The 19,207-nt window shown below is 39.9% G+C and overlaps 2 protein-coding genes across 4 annotated transcripts in view; one reads left to right on the top strand and one right to left on the bottom strand.

Moving 5' to 3' along the window:
- Positions 1-60: 60 nt before the first annotated feature.
- cfap20 (cilia and flagella associated protein 20) lies at positions 61-4,889 on the bottom strand. Of its 3 annotated transcripts, none has more exons than XM_038972076.1 (6): positions 4,566-4,889; positions 3,986-4,065; positions 3,773-3,884; positions 2,765-2,953; positions 2,200-2,310; positions 61-110 (listed from the first exon to the last, which is right to left on the bottom strand). In XM_038972076.1, exons 1-6 carry the CDS (start codon positions 4,647-4,649, stop codon positions 78-80), a joined length of 609 nt encoding a protein of 202 aa, XP_038828004.1. In that variant the 5' UTR covers positions 4,650-4,889; the 3' UTR covers positions 61-77. The 3 variants fall into 3 exon arrangements, with proteins under 3 accessions (XP_038828004.1, XP_038828006.1, XP_038828005.1); XM_038972078.1 differs by lacking the exon at positions 61-110 and adding an exon at positions 1,798-1,945 and having other exon boundaries at positions 4,566-4,888; XM_038972077.1 differs by lacking the exon at positions 61-110 and adding an exon at positions 1,798-1,948 and having other exon boundaries at positions 4,566-4,887.
- A 611-nt stretch (positions 4,890-5,500) lies between these two features.
- trpn1 (transient receptor potential cation channel, subfamily N, member 1) overlaps positions 5,501-19,207 on the top strand; it is a 48,338-nt gene continuing 34,631 nt past the window's right edge. Inside the window, exons 1-11 of the mRNA XM_038972358.1 lie at positions 5,501-5,835; positions 6,240-6,341; positions 11,600-11,695; positions 13,143-13,256; positions 13,656-13,760; positions 16,789-16,887; positions 17,103-17,204; positions 17,499-17,600; positions 18,303-18,401; positions 18,649-18,849; positions 19,026-19,127. Of these exons, the coding sequence (XP_038828286.1) occupies positions 5,698-5,835; positions 6,240-6,341; positions 11,600-11,695; positions 13,143-13,256; positions 13,656-13,760; positions 16,789-16,887; positions 17,103-17,204; positions 17,499-17,600; positions 18,303-18,401; positions 18,649-18,849; positions 19,026-19,127 (1,260 nt within the window). The 5' untranslated portion in view covers positions 5,501-5,697. The remainder of the gene's footprint in view (positions 5,836-6,239; positions 6,342-11,599; positions 11,696-13,142; positions 13,257-13,655; positions 13,761-16,788; positions 16,888-17,102; positions 17,205-17,498; positions 17,601-18,302; positions 18,402-18,648; positions 18,850-19,025; positions 19,128-19,207) is intronic.

Here is a 19,207-nt window from a genome sequence, read left to right as displayed (position 1 = left end):
CAATTGGGTTGAGGTCGGGTGATTGTGGAGGCCAGGTCATCTGATGCAGCACTCCATTCTCCTTGGTCAAATAGCCCTTACACAGCCTGGAGTTGTGTTAGGTCATTGTCCTGTTGAAAAACAAATGATAGTCCCACTAAGCGCAAATCAGATGGGATGGTATATCGCTGCAGAATGCTGTGGTAGCAATGCTGGTTAAGTGTGCCTTGAATTCTAAATAAATCAGACGGTGTCACCAGCAAAGCACCATCACACCCACCTCCATGCTTCACGGTGGGAACCATACTTGCGGAGATCATCCGTTCACCTACTCACAAAGACACAGCGGATGGAACTAAGTCCAAATTTGAGATTTATCAGACCAAAGGACAGATTTCCACTGATCTAATGTCCATTGCTTGTGTTTCTTGGCCCAAGCAAGCCTCTTCTTATTGGTGTCCTTTAGTAGTGGTTTCTTCGCAGAATTTCTATAACTTTTAACCATGCACACCTGTTAATTGAAATGCATTCCAGGTGACTACCTCATGAAGCTGGTTGAGAGAATGCCAAGTGTGCAAAGCAAAGGGTGGCTACTTTGAAGAATCTCATAACATAATTCAAATATATTAACACTTTTTTTTGGTTACTACGTTATTCCATAGTTTTGATGTCTTCACCATTATTCAACCATGTAGAAAATAGTATAAATTAAAAAAACTGAAATAAGTAGGTGTCCAAACTTTTGACTGGTACTGTACACCTATCAATATGCTGTTTGTCATGCCTTTGATTATTTAATGATCTGAGTATTAAGTTGTGTATTTCATGTGGCTGCAGTAATAACCAGTGCATGGTGTTTTCCAAGAAATTAGTGCTCTTTGAATATATCTGCTAAAGGAACATGGTCCTCGTAAAATAAGTTGGGTGTTTTATTTGCCAATATTGACATCCCATTATAAATAAATGGTGAACCAAACAGTAACAAACACAGTATGCATTTATATTTGCACTTCAATGAACCTTTGTCACTAGTATACTTGAACTGTCATCTAGTTTAGCCCACTCAACCCTTCATGGTTTCAATATGACATGTCTATACATGCTTTTATTCAGCAAATATCCTACTCGTGCCTGACATCTCTACATGAGCCACAAACCAAATCGAGCCTGCATTTCACTTTTGTTTTACTTACTCCAAAGTGCCTAGTATTTTCTTTCCAGCTTCTATTGTCATGTGTTGTAGGAAATAAATATTGCGTCACTTCAGTTTGTTTTTGTACACGTTATTTTAATTCAGGACAGTTGTAAGAAATAATGCTTCTATGTTAATTTACAATTTCAACCCAAGTGTGTTTGATGGGCAGGTAATATGTATTTTTAAAGCCTCCCCTCAACAAAATGTGACATTTGATAAATATTGTAATCCAACTTCAGATCTGTAATCTATTTTAAGTCCCATCTAGTGGGTGATATTTTTCCAGAACAGTCAGATTGGGTAAGTAGGTGAGGGCAGGTTGCTTTCCATGTGGCTCCTATCATTTGGGAGACTGTTCCAGAACATGGCGTATGTTTCTTTCATGTTCTCTGTGCTAAGAGTTTTGTAACATTAGATGCTGTCACTGCACTGAGCTCCTCATTGGCAGCTACTGCACAAGTTAAATAAAATCCTGCCTGTGGAACTGGAACCTGGCTATTTGTTTTCTTGTATGTAATAACCATGAGCTTACACTGACCAGTGCTTGTCAATGACACATTTGCTGCACAATCATTTTGAGGGTTTACTCAGAATTGCAGATGTTTATGCTAAACAAAAAAAAGTATTGTGCATACAAAATGTTTATTGTGCAGAGAAAACAATCACATGGTTCCAAAATACTTCAAAGCAAAAACATTACAACAAATGTAGCCTATCTGCAAATAAAATTCACATCTGGAATGGGGGAGGAGAATCGATTCAGCTGCCTTACTGCTGCAAAGAAACGTGTCGATTAGCTACAAGAACTGCAACATATTGTACTTTGACTGATCTTGCTCATTCTTTGAGATGCATACGAGACAGTGTTTGCATTCCAACTGGCACCCTATATAGTGCACTACTTTTGCTCTATGGGCCTTGGTCAAAAGTAGTGCACTATAAAAGGAATAGGGTGCTATTAGGGAGAAACACAGTCTGAGCTATAGGCCTACCTGACAACTGGCATGGACATTATTTGTACTCACCTTTGCTTTGTTCTGTACGGGTAGATAAAGTTTGAACTCCGCAGGGAGCTCATCTTCCGAGTACAGTCTGTCAGAGAAGTACACTCTCCGTATGCGGCAGTTTGCATGGATCTGGAACAAAAACACAGGCAAGGTATTGCAATATCTAATCTTGTCCAGAACATACCCTTGCTAATATTTTAAAGCATGGGGGAGAGAACTCAATATACATTAAAATGACTAACACCAAATAGAAACGATAATGGACCTACATTTCTACCATTTGACCATCAAGTTTACTAACAATCACCAAAATTAGTTTGACACCCAATTTTAAAGTGTGTATTACAGTAACAATGAGTTCAGTATCTTATTATTCCTCCACACACATTTGATGTAAGAGCTAGCCTGGTCCCAGATCTGTGTGTGCTGTCTCGCCAACTCCTATGGTCACCAAACTTGCCATGGCAATGACCATAAGAGTCGGCAAGGCAGCACAAAGATCTGGGACCAGACTAGGTAAGAGATCCGTATAATGCATCTTGGACCATGACCCTACCCTGGTCCATGAGCCTTTCTGACTGACCTGTACGCGGAGTGTCTCGATGTAGTTGGTGCCGTAGGCCCGCCGTGTGAAGTCAGACAGGTTAAACTGGATCTGGTTCCAGCCGTCGTCCAGCCTCATGGGCATGGTACAGATGAAGGGCTTCACCCGAGTGGTGCTCTGGTAGTTACTGGCCCGGAACCGCCTCCTCACATTCTTGTCATCCAACACCTGGGATTGTATTAAAACTTTCAGGTTTCAAACAATTAAGTATATGTTTTCAAAATGCATACTGCCTCCAGCTCCTTGCAAAGTGGTGTGTGATGCACTGATGAAGCCTGCCTTCCATTGCCGTTTGATGCTGCATTCAAAACAACTGGGAACTCTGAAATATCCAACCTCCCGACTTCAGTGCGTTCTGGGAACTGGGGGGGGGGGGGGGGGGGGAGCCCCGAATGGGAAAAATAGTTTTGAACGGTCATCTAACTCGGAATTCCAACTCAGGAACTTGGGCATACAGCTCCGACTTTCCGACCTGAAGATCACTGACATGATTTGAACTCGTATTTTCCAGAGTTCCCAATTGTCTTGAAAGCACCACAAGATGCTTCAGCAGTAGCTCTTGCAATATCTGACATATTTTCCACTCAAAGGCGCTATATCTGTATGCTGTAAGCGTGTGATAAGATGCATACAAATATACTGTACACACCTGCCAATTTAATTCCACAAAATTATGCAAATGAATCTATAGACTGATAAGCATGACCAGTCAAATGTATTTATATCGACTGGTATTTACATCAATGAATAAGCTAAAAAATGATTATTTTGCAATGGAATTTTTTTTCTTATTCTCCTGGACAATTGACCAGCAGCAAATTTTATTTATCGCTTTTCCCAAAAAATAAGCATCGGACAAAAGTAGTCTATTACCGGCTAACGGAAACCTATGAGGACTTGATTAAAATAATTATAATACAATAAAGCACAGCTTTCATGATTGTACAGATGCAATGGCTCTGATTGTTGACTTGGATGATAACCTACCTGGACTTCAAAGGTGAAATACTTCTTCAAATTCTTTATGATCATAACCAAGAACGGGAGTTTGATACCAAGTGTCTTCTTTGGGTCAGCCGGACAAGTGATGTAGGTTGTGCTGTTGAATTTAAGGACACATGGTTGGATGTAGTTGACTGAAGAAGAGATGCACAAACAGCAGACCTGCCAAAACGGGCTATGAAGATGGAACAAGCTTACCTGACATTTGTTCCCTCCACTTCAAGCACCAGCGACTGAATGTCGTTGTCTGTAATCCGCTTTATGTGGCCGTTCCTGACCTGTAACAGCACACGCAACCGTTTGTAATGGGTTAGCTAGCTTGTACTAACTAACGTTACTACTTTTAAGAAATGTGTGTGAGTATTGAATGTGAACCCAGGAAGATAAGGGAAGCTGGAGAACTACTGGATATCTAACCAAGCTAATAAACAAACGTTAGTTAGCTTGCTAGCTAGCTAAGCCTTGATTAGGACAGTACAATGACAATACTGTAACACTGCTGTCAAATTTGAGCTAAAACAAGATGTCATAGTGCTAGCTAAACACAGGGCAGTTTGAGGAACACAAAACCAGCTAACGTTAGCAAACGAGCTTCTAGGTTTCTATTGCCATTGTCATGAGTAAGCTGGTTAGTTAGATGTCTAACGTTAGTTGCTTGCTCCCTGGAGTTTAGCACCATACCAAGCCCTGCTCTTTAGCTACCTAGCTAGCAAGCCGATGTCAAATTTGCTAGTTAGCAAGCCAATTTATGCGTAGGCTTGTGTAAGTCGTTGCTTACCTTTTTATCCCATATCTGAAGAGGTTTGCTCCCAATGCTATACAAGATAGATAGGAATCCACTTTGAAAGGTGTTTTTAAACATTTGCGCGTTTATAACACCGTCTCATCCACATATGTTGTTACTTGTTGCTAATGTTACTTTAGTTTACTTGATTGATCTTTTGCCTCAACTTCAAGTTCCGTGTGGCACAAAATAATGGTCATTAGTTCCGCCTAGCCAAACGACAAAAAAAGAAAAGCGTCTTATATGAAAAGGAACTTCAGAAACCCCTAAATGTTACTGGTAATAAAGTATGCCGTCCAGCCCCACTGTCTATCTCCAGCAATATGAACAATGCCCTTTTTCGCTGTCTCCCCTTCTGCTATTTTTGAGTTGCTATGAAACGCAACGCGTTTCACGTAGGACTTAATTGTTGACGCATATCAGTTACCATGGTAACACAAAGCTTTGGCCGGGATAGCTGATGATGATCTGCATTGTAACCTTATAATATAGCTCAGTGACTGTAACATCATGCCAATTTCTACAAAGATTATTGCAACATTGTAACACCGTGTCACCCCCCCCCCCAAAAAAATGAATAAACAATGCTTATTGTGTTTTTTATTAGCCATGAAATAAAACAAATGATGTATTCTTCTAATCACAGATGAAGGTTAAGTATGTGTTCTACTAACACAAACACAGACACATGATGAGGATGGGGAGATGGAGGAGGAACAGTAAACTACCAAAAGGAGTTTACTAAAGCGCCTAGGCCTATCAGAGCTCTATGCTCATTATCATCATGTTTAGCCTACAAAATAGAGGGAAAAGTGGGGGTCTTGGCTAGTCTACAGACGAATCCAAGGTAACAAGAGCACAAAGGCGGAGTTATAAAAGTTTAACTAGTGGTGGATAGGGGCGGTGGATTTTCCCATGTTGGAGTTAACGGAATGCTGGTTATTCTACCTCATACAAAGACGGGGAAACTTGAAGCACAAATTCTACAATCAGAATGCTACTTTCGAATTACACCTGCCACGGGGACATAACTTTTAGCCACGCGCAATAAGAAAAAACTATATTCTCATTAGATATACTCGTGTAAATTGTGCATTTAAAAAACGATTGGTAGCCTATGTAAAAGATGTCTGAGACATCTTCAGTCAACTCTGGGTCCAGCCAGCGACTCTTGCAGCTGTCTCTGAAGGGTGAATGGATTGCGCTCGAGCAAACAATCAAAGGGTTGGACAAGGGAGACCCAGAACTAACCGTAATCGATGAGGTAAAATGGTTGTGGTTGTTTTTTAATCTAAACTGTTTTTTTTTTACCGGTTTATTATCATGATGTGCATCAGTATGATATGTAATGAAGGGTGGGACTTCAGTAAAGTCAATGAATACCTCAAATTAGCTGAATGTTAATCAAATATATTTGGGCTATTAATTTATATATATATATATTTATAGCCTACACATATTTGTGGGCTATAAAGAAAGATATGATTATTAGTATCTTAAAACCAGCATATTTTTCCAACATAATTTTTTGGGGGAAAAAATATATGCAACATTTTTATTTCAAGCATATCAAATAATTTATTTGAATTATGAAATGTTGGTGGATAGCTATTTGATACTATTGAGTCAGCTAATGAGATAGATATGGTTGATTCTTCTCTTTTCCAGGAGTCTGGCTTGAGTCTCCTGATGATTGCAGTGAGGGAGAACCGCCTGTCTGCAGTAGACAGACTACTGGAGTTAGGAGGCAGCCCTAGTGAAAGGACAAAGGTAAGAAATTACTCAAACTGGAAAGTGTAAATGAGGATGAGGATGATGATGATGGACTGATCCAAGGGCAGCAGTCGGATTGTTTCCGACGATGATGGACTGAACCACGGGCAGCAATCCGACTGCTGTAAGCATATACCGTAACACCTTGATAAACTCATTGTAAAATGACATTGCAGGATGACTCCCAAGTCTATTTTCAGGCTACATATTAAGAAACAACTATGTAAGTATGCACCATTATTCTCATTCTAACTGGACACGAGAGTAGTGCAGAGGACTAGTGGGTAATAGGGGTAGATCATAGGAATAGAATTGGTGGTATTGCTATTAGAACTGTGGGGTAGATCAGGGTTGCTTCTGAGGTAGAGGTTGTTGGCAGAGGAGTGGGCATACTGGCGGCGCTGACCTTTACAGTAGAGACACTCACTAGGCATCTCTTCTGGGTCCTATTCTATTGCGTTTATGACCCAGCTGGGCACAGCGAGTCACAATCAAAACAACACAATGATGAGAATGACAAAACAATAATTTGGTGTGCTATATATCCTCATGAATAGCCACATTTTGGGAAATTTCATTTTTTCACACATTTTATTTTTGTGGTGGAACAGGGATAGTAGGAACCTCCAGAATGTGTGATATAATATCTGAAGCCTCCCTTATTAAATGGATAACGCACACTGCCATAAAGTGGTGACATAACTAGACAGACTAATCATTTCAGTAGGTGTTTTTCTCCCCATGTTCACTATAAAATAAATGATGTCACATGTGTACAGCAGCTGTGATAGACAGTAAAAATCTATGAAATCTTGAGCATTGAAGCAGATTGAGCACAAAAGCAGTTGAATATCTAAAAATACCATAGGCCTGCTGACAGTGGGAATTGTTCCTTTATTGGGTGACATTTTTTAAAGCTTGTTTAGGAAAGTAGACTGCCCTTCCCACAGCGTCCACATACAATACTGCTTTATATGGCAATATTAACTCTTTGGAATTGGGATGATGTAGGCTACACACTTTTGTTGTTTATCTAAAGCTTTTATTTTAAGAATCCTGTTGACTTTTTCCCACAGACAGAATGGGTTTTTCTGCTGATTACTTAGCCTGATTACAGATTTGTCTACTGTCTTGTCCACTCCTATGATAACAGCATAGACAGATCTGGGATCAGGCTGAGTAATCAGCAGAAAAACACTTTCTTTCTTGTGGGATAAAGTAAACATGATGATTTTATCAGTTTTTTTTTTTTTAAAGAGCATTTTGTTCATGCTGTCTTGCCAACTCCTATGGTAAACAACATAGACAGATCTGGGATCAGGTTGAGTAATCAGCAGAAAAACACATTCTTTCTTGTGGGAAAAAGTAAACATGATGCTTTTATTAGGTTATTTGTTTTTTAAAGAGCATTTTGTTTATCCTCTTGCCGACTCCTGTGGTAAATAGCACGGACAGATCTGGGATCAGGCTAAGACTGACCGAGGCCTAACAAATTCACCCCTCAATAAACTTAGTCAATCAGGATCTGCAAGTGTTTCATTGTTGGCCATTCATTGTGTTTAGCCTGATTGCAGACTTCAGGGTTACTCATGTGCTATGCCAGGCTGCCAGAGGCAGTAGCCATGACTTTAACCAGCCATAAGGAATAATCAAAGGCTCTTTTATAGACCTTTGCTGCCCAGATGGCTGACCGAGCAAGAAATAATTAGCTGTAGCTTACCATAGGGAAAAATAGGAAATTATGAATCATTATAAAGGTTTACTGTATGCATCATAGTCTCCATTGTAAAATCCCGGGCATGTTTCTATTTAGTATGAGCTCAAGTGTTGTATTTTCCGATAAATTTGCTCCCGGGTTTAGTTCCGTTCATTTCATATTTTCATTTGATGTGTTATAGTTTATGATTGTAGTCTATTGTTGCTGTTCTACCCTAATGTTTCCACTTCAGCTCAAACCTACAATCCATGGAAACCCTTACTGACTTATGACTTCTGGGGGAATTTAATGGTGTGCAAATGCAATCTCTCCACTCCATGCACAAAACCCCCAGAAGTCTGGATTTAAGCCTGTAGCAATTTATTTTCATTGTATCTAGTGAAGCCACTTAAAACATTTATCATTGGTAGATATATTGGTGGATATATTGTTAGATATATTGGTAGATATAGTGATAGATATATTGGTAGATATATTGGTAGATATATTGGTAGATATAGTGATAGATATATTGGTAGATATAGTGATAGATATATTGGTAGACATTGGTAGATATATTGGTAGATATATTGGTAGATATAGTGATAGATATATTGGTAGATATATTGGTAGACATATTGGTAGACATATTGGTAGATATATTGGTAGATATATTGGTAGATATATTGGTAGACATATTGGTAGACATATTGGTAGATATATTGGTAGATCTATTGGTAGACATATTGGTGGACATATTGGTAGATATAGTGATAGATATATTGGTAGATATATTGGTAGATATATTGGTAGACATATTGGTAGACATATTGGTAGATATATTGGTAGACATATTGGTAGACATATTGGTAGATATATTGGTAGACATATTGGTAGACATATTGGTAGACATATTGGTAGACATATTGGTAGATATAGTGATAGATATATTGGTAGATATATTGGTAGACATATTGGTAGACATATTGGTAGACATATTGGTAGACATATTGGTAGACATATTGGTAGACATATTGGTAGATATATTGGTAGACATATTGGTAGATATATTGGTAGATATAGTGATAGATATATTGGTAGACCTATTGGTAGACATATTGGTAGATATATTGCTAGACATATTGCTAGACATATTGCTAGATATAGTGATAGATATATTGGTAGATATATTGGTAGACATATTCTGCAATTGGAATGCAATACATTACTATCATTCTCACTTTGCACAGTAGGCCTAGTCTGCAGCCAGCATGCCTAGGCCAAAACAAAGATCACATTTCCTGTAGGACTGCAGGATTACCTTTATGCAGCTTATTTAATTTTTTTTGTATTTTTTTTTAAAATGCTTAATATCTTGGCATAATGTATTTGGCAATGTAGCCCAAAAAGTTGATGGTCCAAATAGCATCTGAGTCTAATATTTGCACAATTGACTCATTATTTTTTTACCCATCTTGACCAGAGCCCCATGCTATCTTAATTTGAACAGTTTCACACAGCAGGAAAATAATCCTGCAGCAACAGGAAATGTGAATTATCCATTATAATTCATTTACATTTTTGTAGCGGTTGATACATTTTTAGATAGGATAAATCAATTTTGACTTTTTAAACTGGATAAATTATTACAAACTTTAGAAGCGTTTTTTAAACCTTGAATACACTACAATTTGCATTACCTGCTGCTCTCTGTGACAACAGAGTGATCAAATTAAGATAGTACATCTGTAAGCAGAGACTTAATAAATGGTTTGTCCTAGTCGGTCCAGTAAACACTGTGTGTGCTGAGACATTAATCCCTTGTCCCTTGCAGTAGTGTGTGCAGATGTGCACAGCCCACAACTCTGTCTGGAACGATTTAGAGCCGTTTGTCTGAGGCCAGAGAGCCAGAGAGCCAGAGAGCCAGAGAGCCAGAGAGCCAGAGAGCCAGAGAGCCAGAGAGCCAGAGAGCCAGAGAGCCAGAGCTGAGAACGTCTGATCTGAGAGGGTTTCTCTCTGGGTTTGGCAGTCTCGTCCCGTTGGGGTGGCAAAATGCAACGTCTGACCATGCCAATGTGTGTGTGTGTGTGTGTGTGTGTGTGTGCGTGTGCGTGTGCGTGTGTGCATTTGTATGTGTCTGAACATGCCAGCGTGTTCCCGCACTGCGGTGCTTCTGGAATACTGTGTAGCCAATGGATGAGGAGGAAGCCAGAGCGGTTATTAGCAGAGAGAGAGAGAGACGGACTACTTGTGTCAGTCGGAATACGTAGACTCTGGAGAGCAGGAATGTGAGGTTACAGACTCTTTAATGAGAGAAGGGCTGTCCCACAGTTCACTTTTTACAGTCTCTGTGTCACTTCCTAAAATCTTAGTTTTTATCCTGTCATTTTCTGGCCATTCTTTTTGTTAGTTCAAAGATAGTTCTTATTAATTATTGAGTCTTTCTGTCCTTTATATAGAATATTTAGCTTCTCACCATTGCACTGGTGTGTAACAAAGAATTTACTCTCCATGAATTATGGCACTGGTAGAAAATCAGTCATGCTGTCAATTTACTCCACACTGTTTGACAAGTTGTGTGTTTGCAAACATACTTTAATACTTTACTAAGCTTGCTACAATATGTATTTTTTTATGTGGAGCCAAGCAGTATTTTTACTGGGTCTCTTCAGTTAGAGAGAGGATGTATTTTGTAGATCATCATACATACACTCTTAGAAAAAAAGGGGCCATCTAGAACCGAAAAGGGTTCTTTGGTTGTCCCCATAGGAGAACCCTTTGAAGAACCCCTTTTGGTTCCAGGTAGAACCCTTTTGCGTTCCATGTAGAACCTTTTGCACAGAGGGTTTTACATAGAACCAAAAAGAGTTCTACCTAGAACCAAAAAGGGTTATCCTATGGGGACAGCTGCAGGACCCTTTTGGAACCTTTTTTTGTAAGAATGTACACATAGCTAGCTTTCACTCTGCTCCTCCTCTCCTTCTTTTTGTTGGCATTGCCTCATTGGAGTCCTTTCCAACTCTGTAAGTATTGGTATTTACTCTCAAACAAGGCTATTGTTGCACCCCAACAGAGCACTTACATTTCAGATTTGGACAGAAGTAAAACATGTGATAAGAAAAAAAAATGATGGGTGGCTTGTGAAATATCCCATGCCCGGGTTGCAGACTGTCCTAAGGATTTTCTCTGTGGTGTGCCTCAATGTGAGGTTACAGATGTTATACATTACTCCACAAAGCAGCATGGGTAAAAAATGCATCCCTCGTAGAAAAACTGTAATCCCAGACTGATGGATTGGTGGCTGCAACCACATCTGCACTCGTTTGAGCAACTCTGAATCACATTATAGACTGATCATCATACTTCAATCATACATTAAGTCAGACTGCACAATGGAAGGATAATATTTACTGAGACCTGGCAGGATCTTAAATGCAGTGCAATTTGTAAATTAGGGTGGTGTGTGTGTGTGCACAGTCTGAGCTAATCATCAATCTGCAATAATGATATTATGTTTGGCCAGAATTGACTATGTAGTCTCTCTGTTTGTGTCCTATAGGATGGCAGGACTGCATTGCATGTAGCTGCAGCACACTCCAAGGAAGACATTGTGAAGCTCCTGGCCAGAAAGGCAGATCCTGACTCACTAGGAGGGGTAGGTTGTCTCTAGCCCCAGTGTAAGCCTCTTTGTATTCTTTATTCTATATTCTATATTGAAATCATTTTATTTTATTTTATTCTATTCTATTCCTTTCTCCATCTCACCCTTCTACCTTTACCTCCAAACCTATTCCCCCAGACGTTTTGCTGAAGACAGCCCAGGGAGTATAGCATTCCTAAACAGGCCTGAGGTTTGGCTTATTTGGCCCTTTTTTCTCCTCAGTGGTAACTGAAAACTGCTATTATTTGTGTGAGTTTTGGCTGAGCTGACCTGTTATGACATCCAGAGTCAGTCTGACGGACAGGAACCACTATGGGCTTAGAGGACACAAATGACAGCCTGGTACCTTCAATAGGATCAAACTGTCTAGTGGGGTTTTGATGACTAATCTATCAGATGGTTTCTTATAGCAATGTCTGCCCATGCAAACATCTGCAGGCATTTATATTTTCTGTTAAGCAGAGGCCCAACTCAGCCAACACTATAGAGCATGAAAAGATGATTTTACATAAAGTGATCTACTTGTGAATTATTTGGCTAAGAGAGACAGAGAGAGAGAGAAAGTGAGAGAGTGTGAGTGTGAGAGAGTGAGAGAGAGTGAGAGAGAGGGAGCGAGAGAGAGTGAGAGAGAGAGAGAGAGAGAGAGAGAGAGAGAGAGAGAGAGAGTGAGAGAGAGAGAGAGAGAGAGAGTGAGAGAGAGAGAGACAGTGGGAGAAAGTAAGAGAGTGAGAGGGAGAGAAACAGAGAGAAATAAAGAAAGAGAGAAATGTGCTTGAGGTAATCTCCAGAGGAAGAAAAGAGCCATGGTGGTTATTGGCTCACAGCCATCGTGCAGACCCATATTCCCAAGGGTGCTGACAATCCTGGACTCTCTAAGGAAACTAGTGGCGGGAAAAGTGCCGTCAAAATAACCAGCTGTTTCCCATACAGACAAGAATACAGAAACTGTGAACCAAACTGAATAATCCCCCAGTGTGATCAAAGAAAATGCCAAGATGATGTTTAGATAAATAATTAATCAAGTGGACAAAATGTGTTGGACTCAGACGTATTTTTGACATGGATTTTGGCTACATCACCAAAACACATTCCTAACCATATGGCAGGTTGCCGTTTATTGTCATGTGTCTTGCCTTGGAGGCAGACCTGAGCAAATTCCACTAGATGGGGTAGCTGCAAAGTCAAACTTGGCTATATTGTAAAAAGTCATGAAAACAAAAATGTTGGTCTTCATTTAAGGTTAGGGTTAGGCATTATGGTTAGCAGTGTGGTTACGGTTAGGGTTAAGGTTAAGGTTAGGTTTAAAATCTGATTTTATTACTTTGTGGCTGTGCCAGCTAATGACCACTATGTAGTGCTCCCTCCAGAACAAGATTCTTGACAAAAAACGCTAACCTGCAACCATATCCCTCATTCTGTCCTCTTTTCTTCATTATACCAGCCCAAGGACCAGCTACCTCTCCACTTTGCTGCCTCCCGAGCCACCCCATCCCTCGGTACCATCCAGACACTGCTAAAATTCTCCAGCAAAGAGGCCCGGCTCGTACCAGACAAGGTAGGGTATCTGCCACATGATACCGCAGCGGGACGCACTCTTCTCCTCCCTCTCATCCATCACTTCTCACCTCATCCGTCAATCAAGTGTATTACTGTGTGGTCTCGAATGACTGGAATAACCGACTGTGCTGTATATATAAGCTAAGCACAGGCTGTGTCCCAAGTGGCACTCTATTTCCTATATAGTGCACTACTTTTGACCAGAGCCCTATGGGCCCTGCCTATGGACCATGGTCAAAAGCAGTGCACTATATAGGGAATAGGGTGCCATTTCAGATGCACCCACTGACTTTCACAGTATATTATCTTTATCCTGAGGAGATTTTCTGGCTCTTGACTGCGCTGGGTTGCAGCTCACAGACAGTCATTGTTTCCATCTCTTTGTGTCTGTGTCCAGGATGGCTGCATTCCACTGCTCTTAGCCGTCGAAGCCGGGAATGTTGGAATCGTTAGGGAGCTCCTTGGAACTCTATCTGAGCCTCAGCTTAGGGCTCAGAAAACAGTAAGAGCCAACTAAGGTGTCTGGGGTTTCATGGTTTCATTTAGGAATAAGAACTATACTGTATATATAGCATTCATAATAATAGCTACCTAATGTTTATTGACACATATTAAAGTAAAGGTTAAGGTTTTAAAATAAGAGAAGCTCTGGATAGGAAATCTGTGTAGGTAAAATGAATGGACAGTTACATCAATCAAAATTAGTTTGATATTAGGTTAGACCAAAATATAAGCATTGGCCCAAAATGTACAACTTATCGTGTACTTTACAACCAATCAAAGTACAGAAGTGCGTTGGGTACACCCAAGCAGCTATAGCCCTATGTCACATAACACCAGTCTAGTGTGTATAACATTATGTCACATAACACCAGTCTAGTATGTATAACACTATGTCACATAACACCAGTCTAGTATGTATAACATTATGTCACATAACACCAGTCTAGCATGTATAACATTATGTCACATAACACCAGTCTAGTATGTATAACATTATGTCACATAACACCAGTCTAGTGTTTATAACATTATGTCACATAACACTATGTCACATAACACCAGTCTAGCATGTATAACATTATGTCACATAACACCAGTCTAGCATGTATAACATTATGTCACATAACACCAGTCTAGCATGTATAACATTATGTCACATAACACCAGTCTAGTATGTATAACATTATGTCACATAACACCAGTCTAGTATGTATAACATTATGTCATATGACACCAGTCTAGTATGTATAACATTATGTCACATAACACCAGTCTAGTATGTATACCACTATGTCACATAACACCAGTCTAGTATGTATAACATTATGTCATATGACACCAGCCTAGTATGTATAACACTATGTCACATAACACCAGTCTAGCATGTATAACATTATGTCATATGACACCAGTCTAGTATGTATAACATTATGTCACATAACACCAGTCTAGTATGTATACCACTATGTCACATAACACCAGTCTAGTATGTATAACATTATGTCATATGACACCAGTCTAGTATGTATAAAATTATGTCACATAACACCAGTCTAGTATGTATAACATTATGTCACATAACACCAGTCTAGCATGTATAACATTATGTCACATAACACCAGTCTAGCATGTATAACATTATGTCACATAACACCAGTCTAGTATGTATAACATTATGTCACATAACACTATGTCACATAACACCAGTCTAGCATGTATAACATTATGTCACATAACACCAGTCTAGTATGTATAACATTATGTCACATAACACTATGTCACATAACACCAGTCTAGCATGTATAACATTATGTCACATAACACCAGTCTAGCATGTATAACATTATGTCACATAACACCAGTCTAGCATGTATAACATTATGCCACATAACACCAGTCTAGTATGTATAACATTATGTCACATTACACCAGTCTAGCATGTATAACATTATGTCATATGACACCAGTCTAGTATGTATAACACTATGTCACATAACACCAGTCTAGCATGTATAACATTATGTCACATAACACCAGTCTAGCATGTATAACATTATGTCACATAACACCAGTCTAGCATGTATAACATTATGTCACGTAACACCAGTCTAGTATGTATAACATTATGTCACATAACACCAGTCTAGTATGTATAACATTATGTCACATAACACCAGTCTATTATGTATAACATTATGTCACATAACACCAGTCTAGTATGTATAACATTATGTCATATGACACCAGTCTAGTATGTATAATATTATGTCACATAACACCAGTCTAGTATGTATAACATTATGTCATATGACACCAGTCTAGTATGTATAACATTATGTCACATAACACCAGTCTAGCATGTATAACATTATGTCATATGACACCCGTTTAGTATGTATAACACTATGTCACATAACACCAGTCTAGCATGTATAACATTATGTCACATAACACCAGTCTAGCATGTATAACATTATGTCACATAACACTATGTCACATAACACCAGTCTAGTATGTATAACATTATGTCACATAACACCAGTCTAGTATGTATAACATTATGTCACATAACACCAGTCTAGTATGTATAACACTATGTCACATAACACCAGTCTAGTATGTATAACACTATGTCACATAACAGCAGTCTAGTGTTTATAACATTATGTCACATAACACCAGTCTAGTATGTATAACATTATGTCACATAACACCAGTCTAGTATGTATAACATTATGTCACATAACACCAGTCTAGTGTTTATAACATTATGTCACATGACACCAGTCTTTTGATTCCCTCCCTCCCTTCATGCTCTAATGGCACTATTAAACTACTCTCTGTGACATATTAAACCATGACTTAGTAATACAGCCCAAAGTAGCAACATGTTTCCAATTGTGGCTAGCCCTGTAATAAGTCATGGTGAAAATGGGATAATAGGTTAACGAGCACTTACAGAAAAAGAGCCCAGTTCTAAAGGAAAATCTGTGCAAATCTCCCAAACCACTTTATCAGGGTGTTTAATATGTTTTTCGTGTTTTTCAGTTTTTTATAATTTCTTGTTTGGGTGATTTACTGACCCGTGTGTCTTCTGAGGATTGTGTTCTGGGCTCCACCTCCAAGGGTTTACAGGCTTGGTCTGGCCTTTCTATTTACATGTGGTGTTTATGACACAATGCACAATGATTGTAATGTAATTATGTTCACTATTAAAATCGATTTTTTTACACATTACTTATGGCAGCAACGTGCTGGCCTGGGAGAGAGGGAACATTGTAAAAGAGTAGATCTGGCTGACCATTTCTCTTTGAAACTGAGGATATAGTGGCCATTGTGTCCACATCGATAGGTAGCCTGGTCCCAGATGTCTTTGTGCTGTATTGCCAACTCCTATATTCTTTGCCATGACAACAACTGTAGGAGTTGGCAATACAGCACAAAGAGATCTGGGACCAGGCTACTGTGTAGAAACATTGCAACAAAGGGAGTCTGTGCAACATGATGTGTTTGATACTGTACTTCAGGGGAGTGGAGATGCAGCTCTCCATGTCTGCTGCCGAAAGACGGACCTGGAGATAGCCAAAGTCCTCATTGAGAATGGGGCCAATGTAGACATCCAAAATGTGAGTAGGCAGTGTATTAGTTTCCCCTTGCAAACAGGGAGACAAGACTATCACAGGCATGAGTAATCAAACTTAATATACTGTTCTCTGCACTGCATTCTGTTCTGGTAAACTTTCATAGACAAGACATTGGTATGGAGACAGTAAAAACATCTAGCACAGCTATTGGGTGTGGTTATTGTAGAGTTGTACATCTGTTGTTTCCTGTCTGACAGGAGGAAGGACAGACTCCTCTCCACATAGCTGCCTGGGAGGGAGATGTGCTGCTGCTGAAACTGTTCTACCAGAGCAAGGCCAACCCTAATGTCACTGACAAGGTGGGGGAGGAAGGACGGAAGCCCAACTGTATTATACAAAAAACCCTATCTTCTAAATCCCATTGTTTCAGCCATGTTTTAGACCTGTTTTTTTCCCGGATAATGATTAGGCCTAGTCCTAATCAAAAGCATGCTCAATGGAGATTTTCCATTGAAAGTGCCTCTTAATCCAAGACCAGGGTTCATCTCTGTCAGGGAAACTGGCCCATTTATGTATTGTATTGTAGTCCACCAGTGAGTTTCAACAGTCTTTTGCCATGTGCACCTTACCATTATCTGACCTCTAACCTCCAGATGGACAGGTCACCTCTGCACATCGCTGCAGAGCGTGGCCACACCAACGTGGTGGAGGTCCTCACAGAGAAGTTCAAGTCCAACGTGCTGGCCAGAACTAAGGTAGGTTACCACCACTACATCTTAACAAGCCATATGTGCAGTTACAGTATAGGACTATGATCTCATATGGAACCATGATTAAGATAATAAACTATATGAGTCCTGTGGCGGTTGTTAGATATACATTACATCTGTGTTTAGTTGGTACTGTAGTTGCTGTGATGGTGTCTGGCTACAGAAGCTGTAGTAGTCATTATTTACTGTGATGGTGTCTGGCTATAGAAGCTGTAGTAGTCATTAGTTACTGTGATGGTGTCTGGCTATAGAAGCTGTAGTAGTCATTAGTTACTGTGATGGTGTCTGGCTATAGAAGCTGTAGTAGTCATTATTTACTGTGATGATGTCTGGCTATAGAAGCTGTAGTAGTCATTATTTACTGTGATGGTGTCTGGCTATAGAAGCTGTAGTAGTCATTATTTACTGTGATGGTGTCTGGCTATAGAAGCTGTAGTAGTCATTATTTACTGTGATGGTGTCTGGCTATGGAAGCTGTAGTAGTCATTATTTACTGTGATGGTGTCTGGCTATAGAAGCTGTAGTAGTCATTAGCATGAATAATGTAAAAGTCAGAGTTGGAAATCCCAAGCAGTTGATCCTCAAATTATAAAAATATCACATTTGTGTCCGTCTCTTTGTATGACCTTCTAAAACCAGTGTGCAGTCTTCCAGAGACTGTATATAAATTACAGTGTCTTCTCTTAGGATGGCAGCACCCTGATGCATGTGGCCTCCCAGTGTGGACACCCAGAGACCGCCCTCACCTTCCTGAAGAAAGGGGTCCCACTGCACATGCCCAATAAGGTACAAGAAGTCCAGGTGTCCAATGGGCACTTTAAAAAAAGTAGCATAAATCACTGGCCTGAAATTGTATTTGAATATCACGTCTTCAAATGCACTGTATTATACAGATACTGTATGAGAATAGCCAAATATTTAGAATACATCATTATATATATATGATCCTTTCTTACTATGTTATTTAATGTATCCTATCATATGAACCCTACCTATAATTGATGTATCATACTCTGGCGTCACATCTCCACAGTCAGGTGCAATGTGTCTCCATGCTGCAGCCAAGCAAGGTCACACAGCTGTAGTGAAGTCTCTTCTCCTGAAGGGGGCACACGTGGACAGCACCACTAAAGACGGCCTGACGGGCCTACACATCGCTGTGCAGAACTGCAAGCCCCTCGTGGTGCAGATGCTACTGGGCTTTGGGGCTCAGGTCCAACTCAATGGAGGCAAGGTGAGACATACACTTATGTCCTAGAAACATACACAATCCAACATTTGTTCGTTTGTGCTGTATATTTGACAATGGTGTGGAAAGTAATATGGTTTTTGTACCATAGTAACTGCTATTGTTGGCATGTGCTGCTAACCTCTACCCTCCCTTTGTCCTCCCTCTGCCCCTGCATGAAGGCCCAGGAGACCCCGCTGCACATCGCTGCCAGAGTGAAGGAGGGGGAAAAGGTGGCTGAGATGCTGCTGAAGAGTGGGGCTGATGTCAACGCAGAGCAGGAGGTTAGAGCTCTCCCTTCACTGTGGCCAGAGATGAGTGGGTTTATCAGATCAGAGGGCTTATCTGAATCTGAAAGCAAGGC

This window comes from Salvelinus namaycush, chromosome 32 (assembly GCF_016432855.1).
Source record: "Salvelinus namaycush isolate Seneca chromosome 32, SaNama_1.0, whole genome shotgun sequence".
In the NCBI taxonomy this organism is placed as follows: domain Eukaryota; kingdom Metazoa; phylum Chordata; class Actinopteri; order Salmoniformes; family Salmonidae; genus Salvelinus; species Salvelinus namaycush.
Note: the sequence above shows the minus strand (reverse complement) of the source record. Positions and strands in the feature narration are given on the sequence as shown.

Coding starts and splice junctions, on each gene's coding strand:
- cfap20 (XM_038972076.1), bottom strand. CDS start 4,649: ATGTTTAAAAACACCTTTCAAAGTGGATTCCTATCTATCTTGTATAGC. Junction 2,954..3,772: donor ATTTCACCTTTGAAGTCCAG/GTAGGTTATCAT, acceptor ATACAATCCCAG/GTGTTGGATGACAAGAATGT. Junction 2,311..2,764: donor TCGAGACACTCCGCGTACAG/GTCAGTCAGAAA, acceptor TTTTTGTTCCAG/ATCCATGCAAACTGCCGCAT.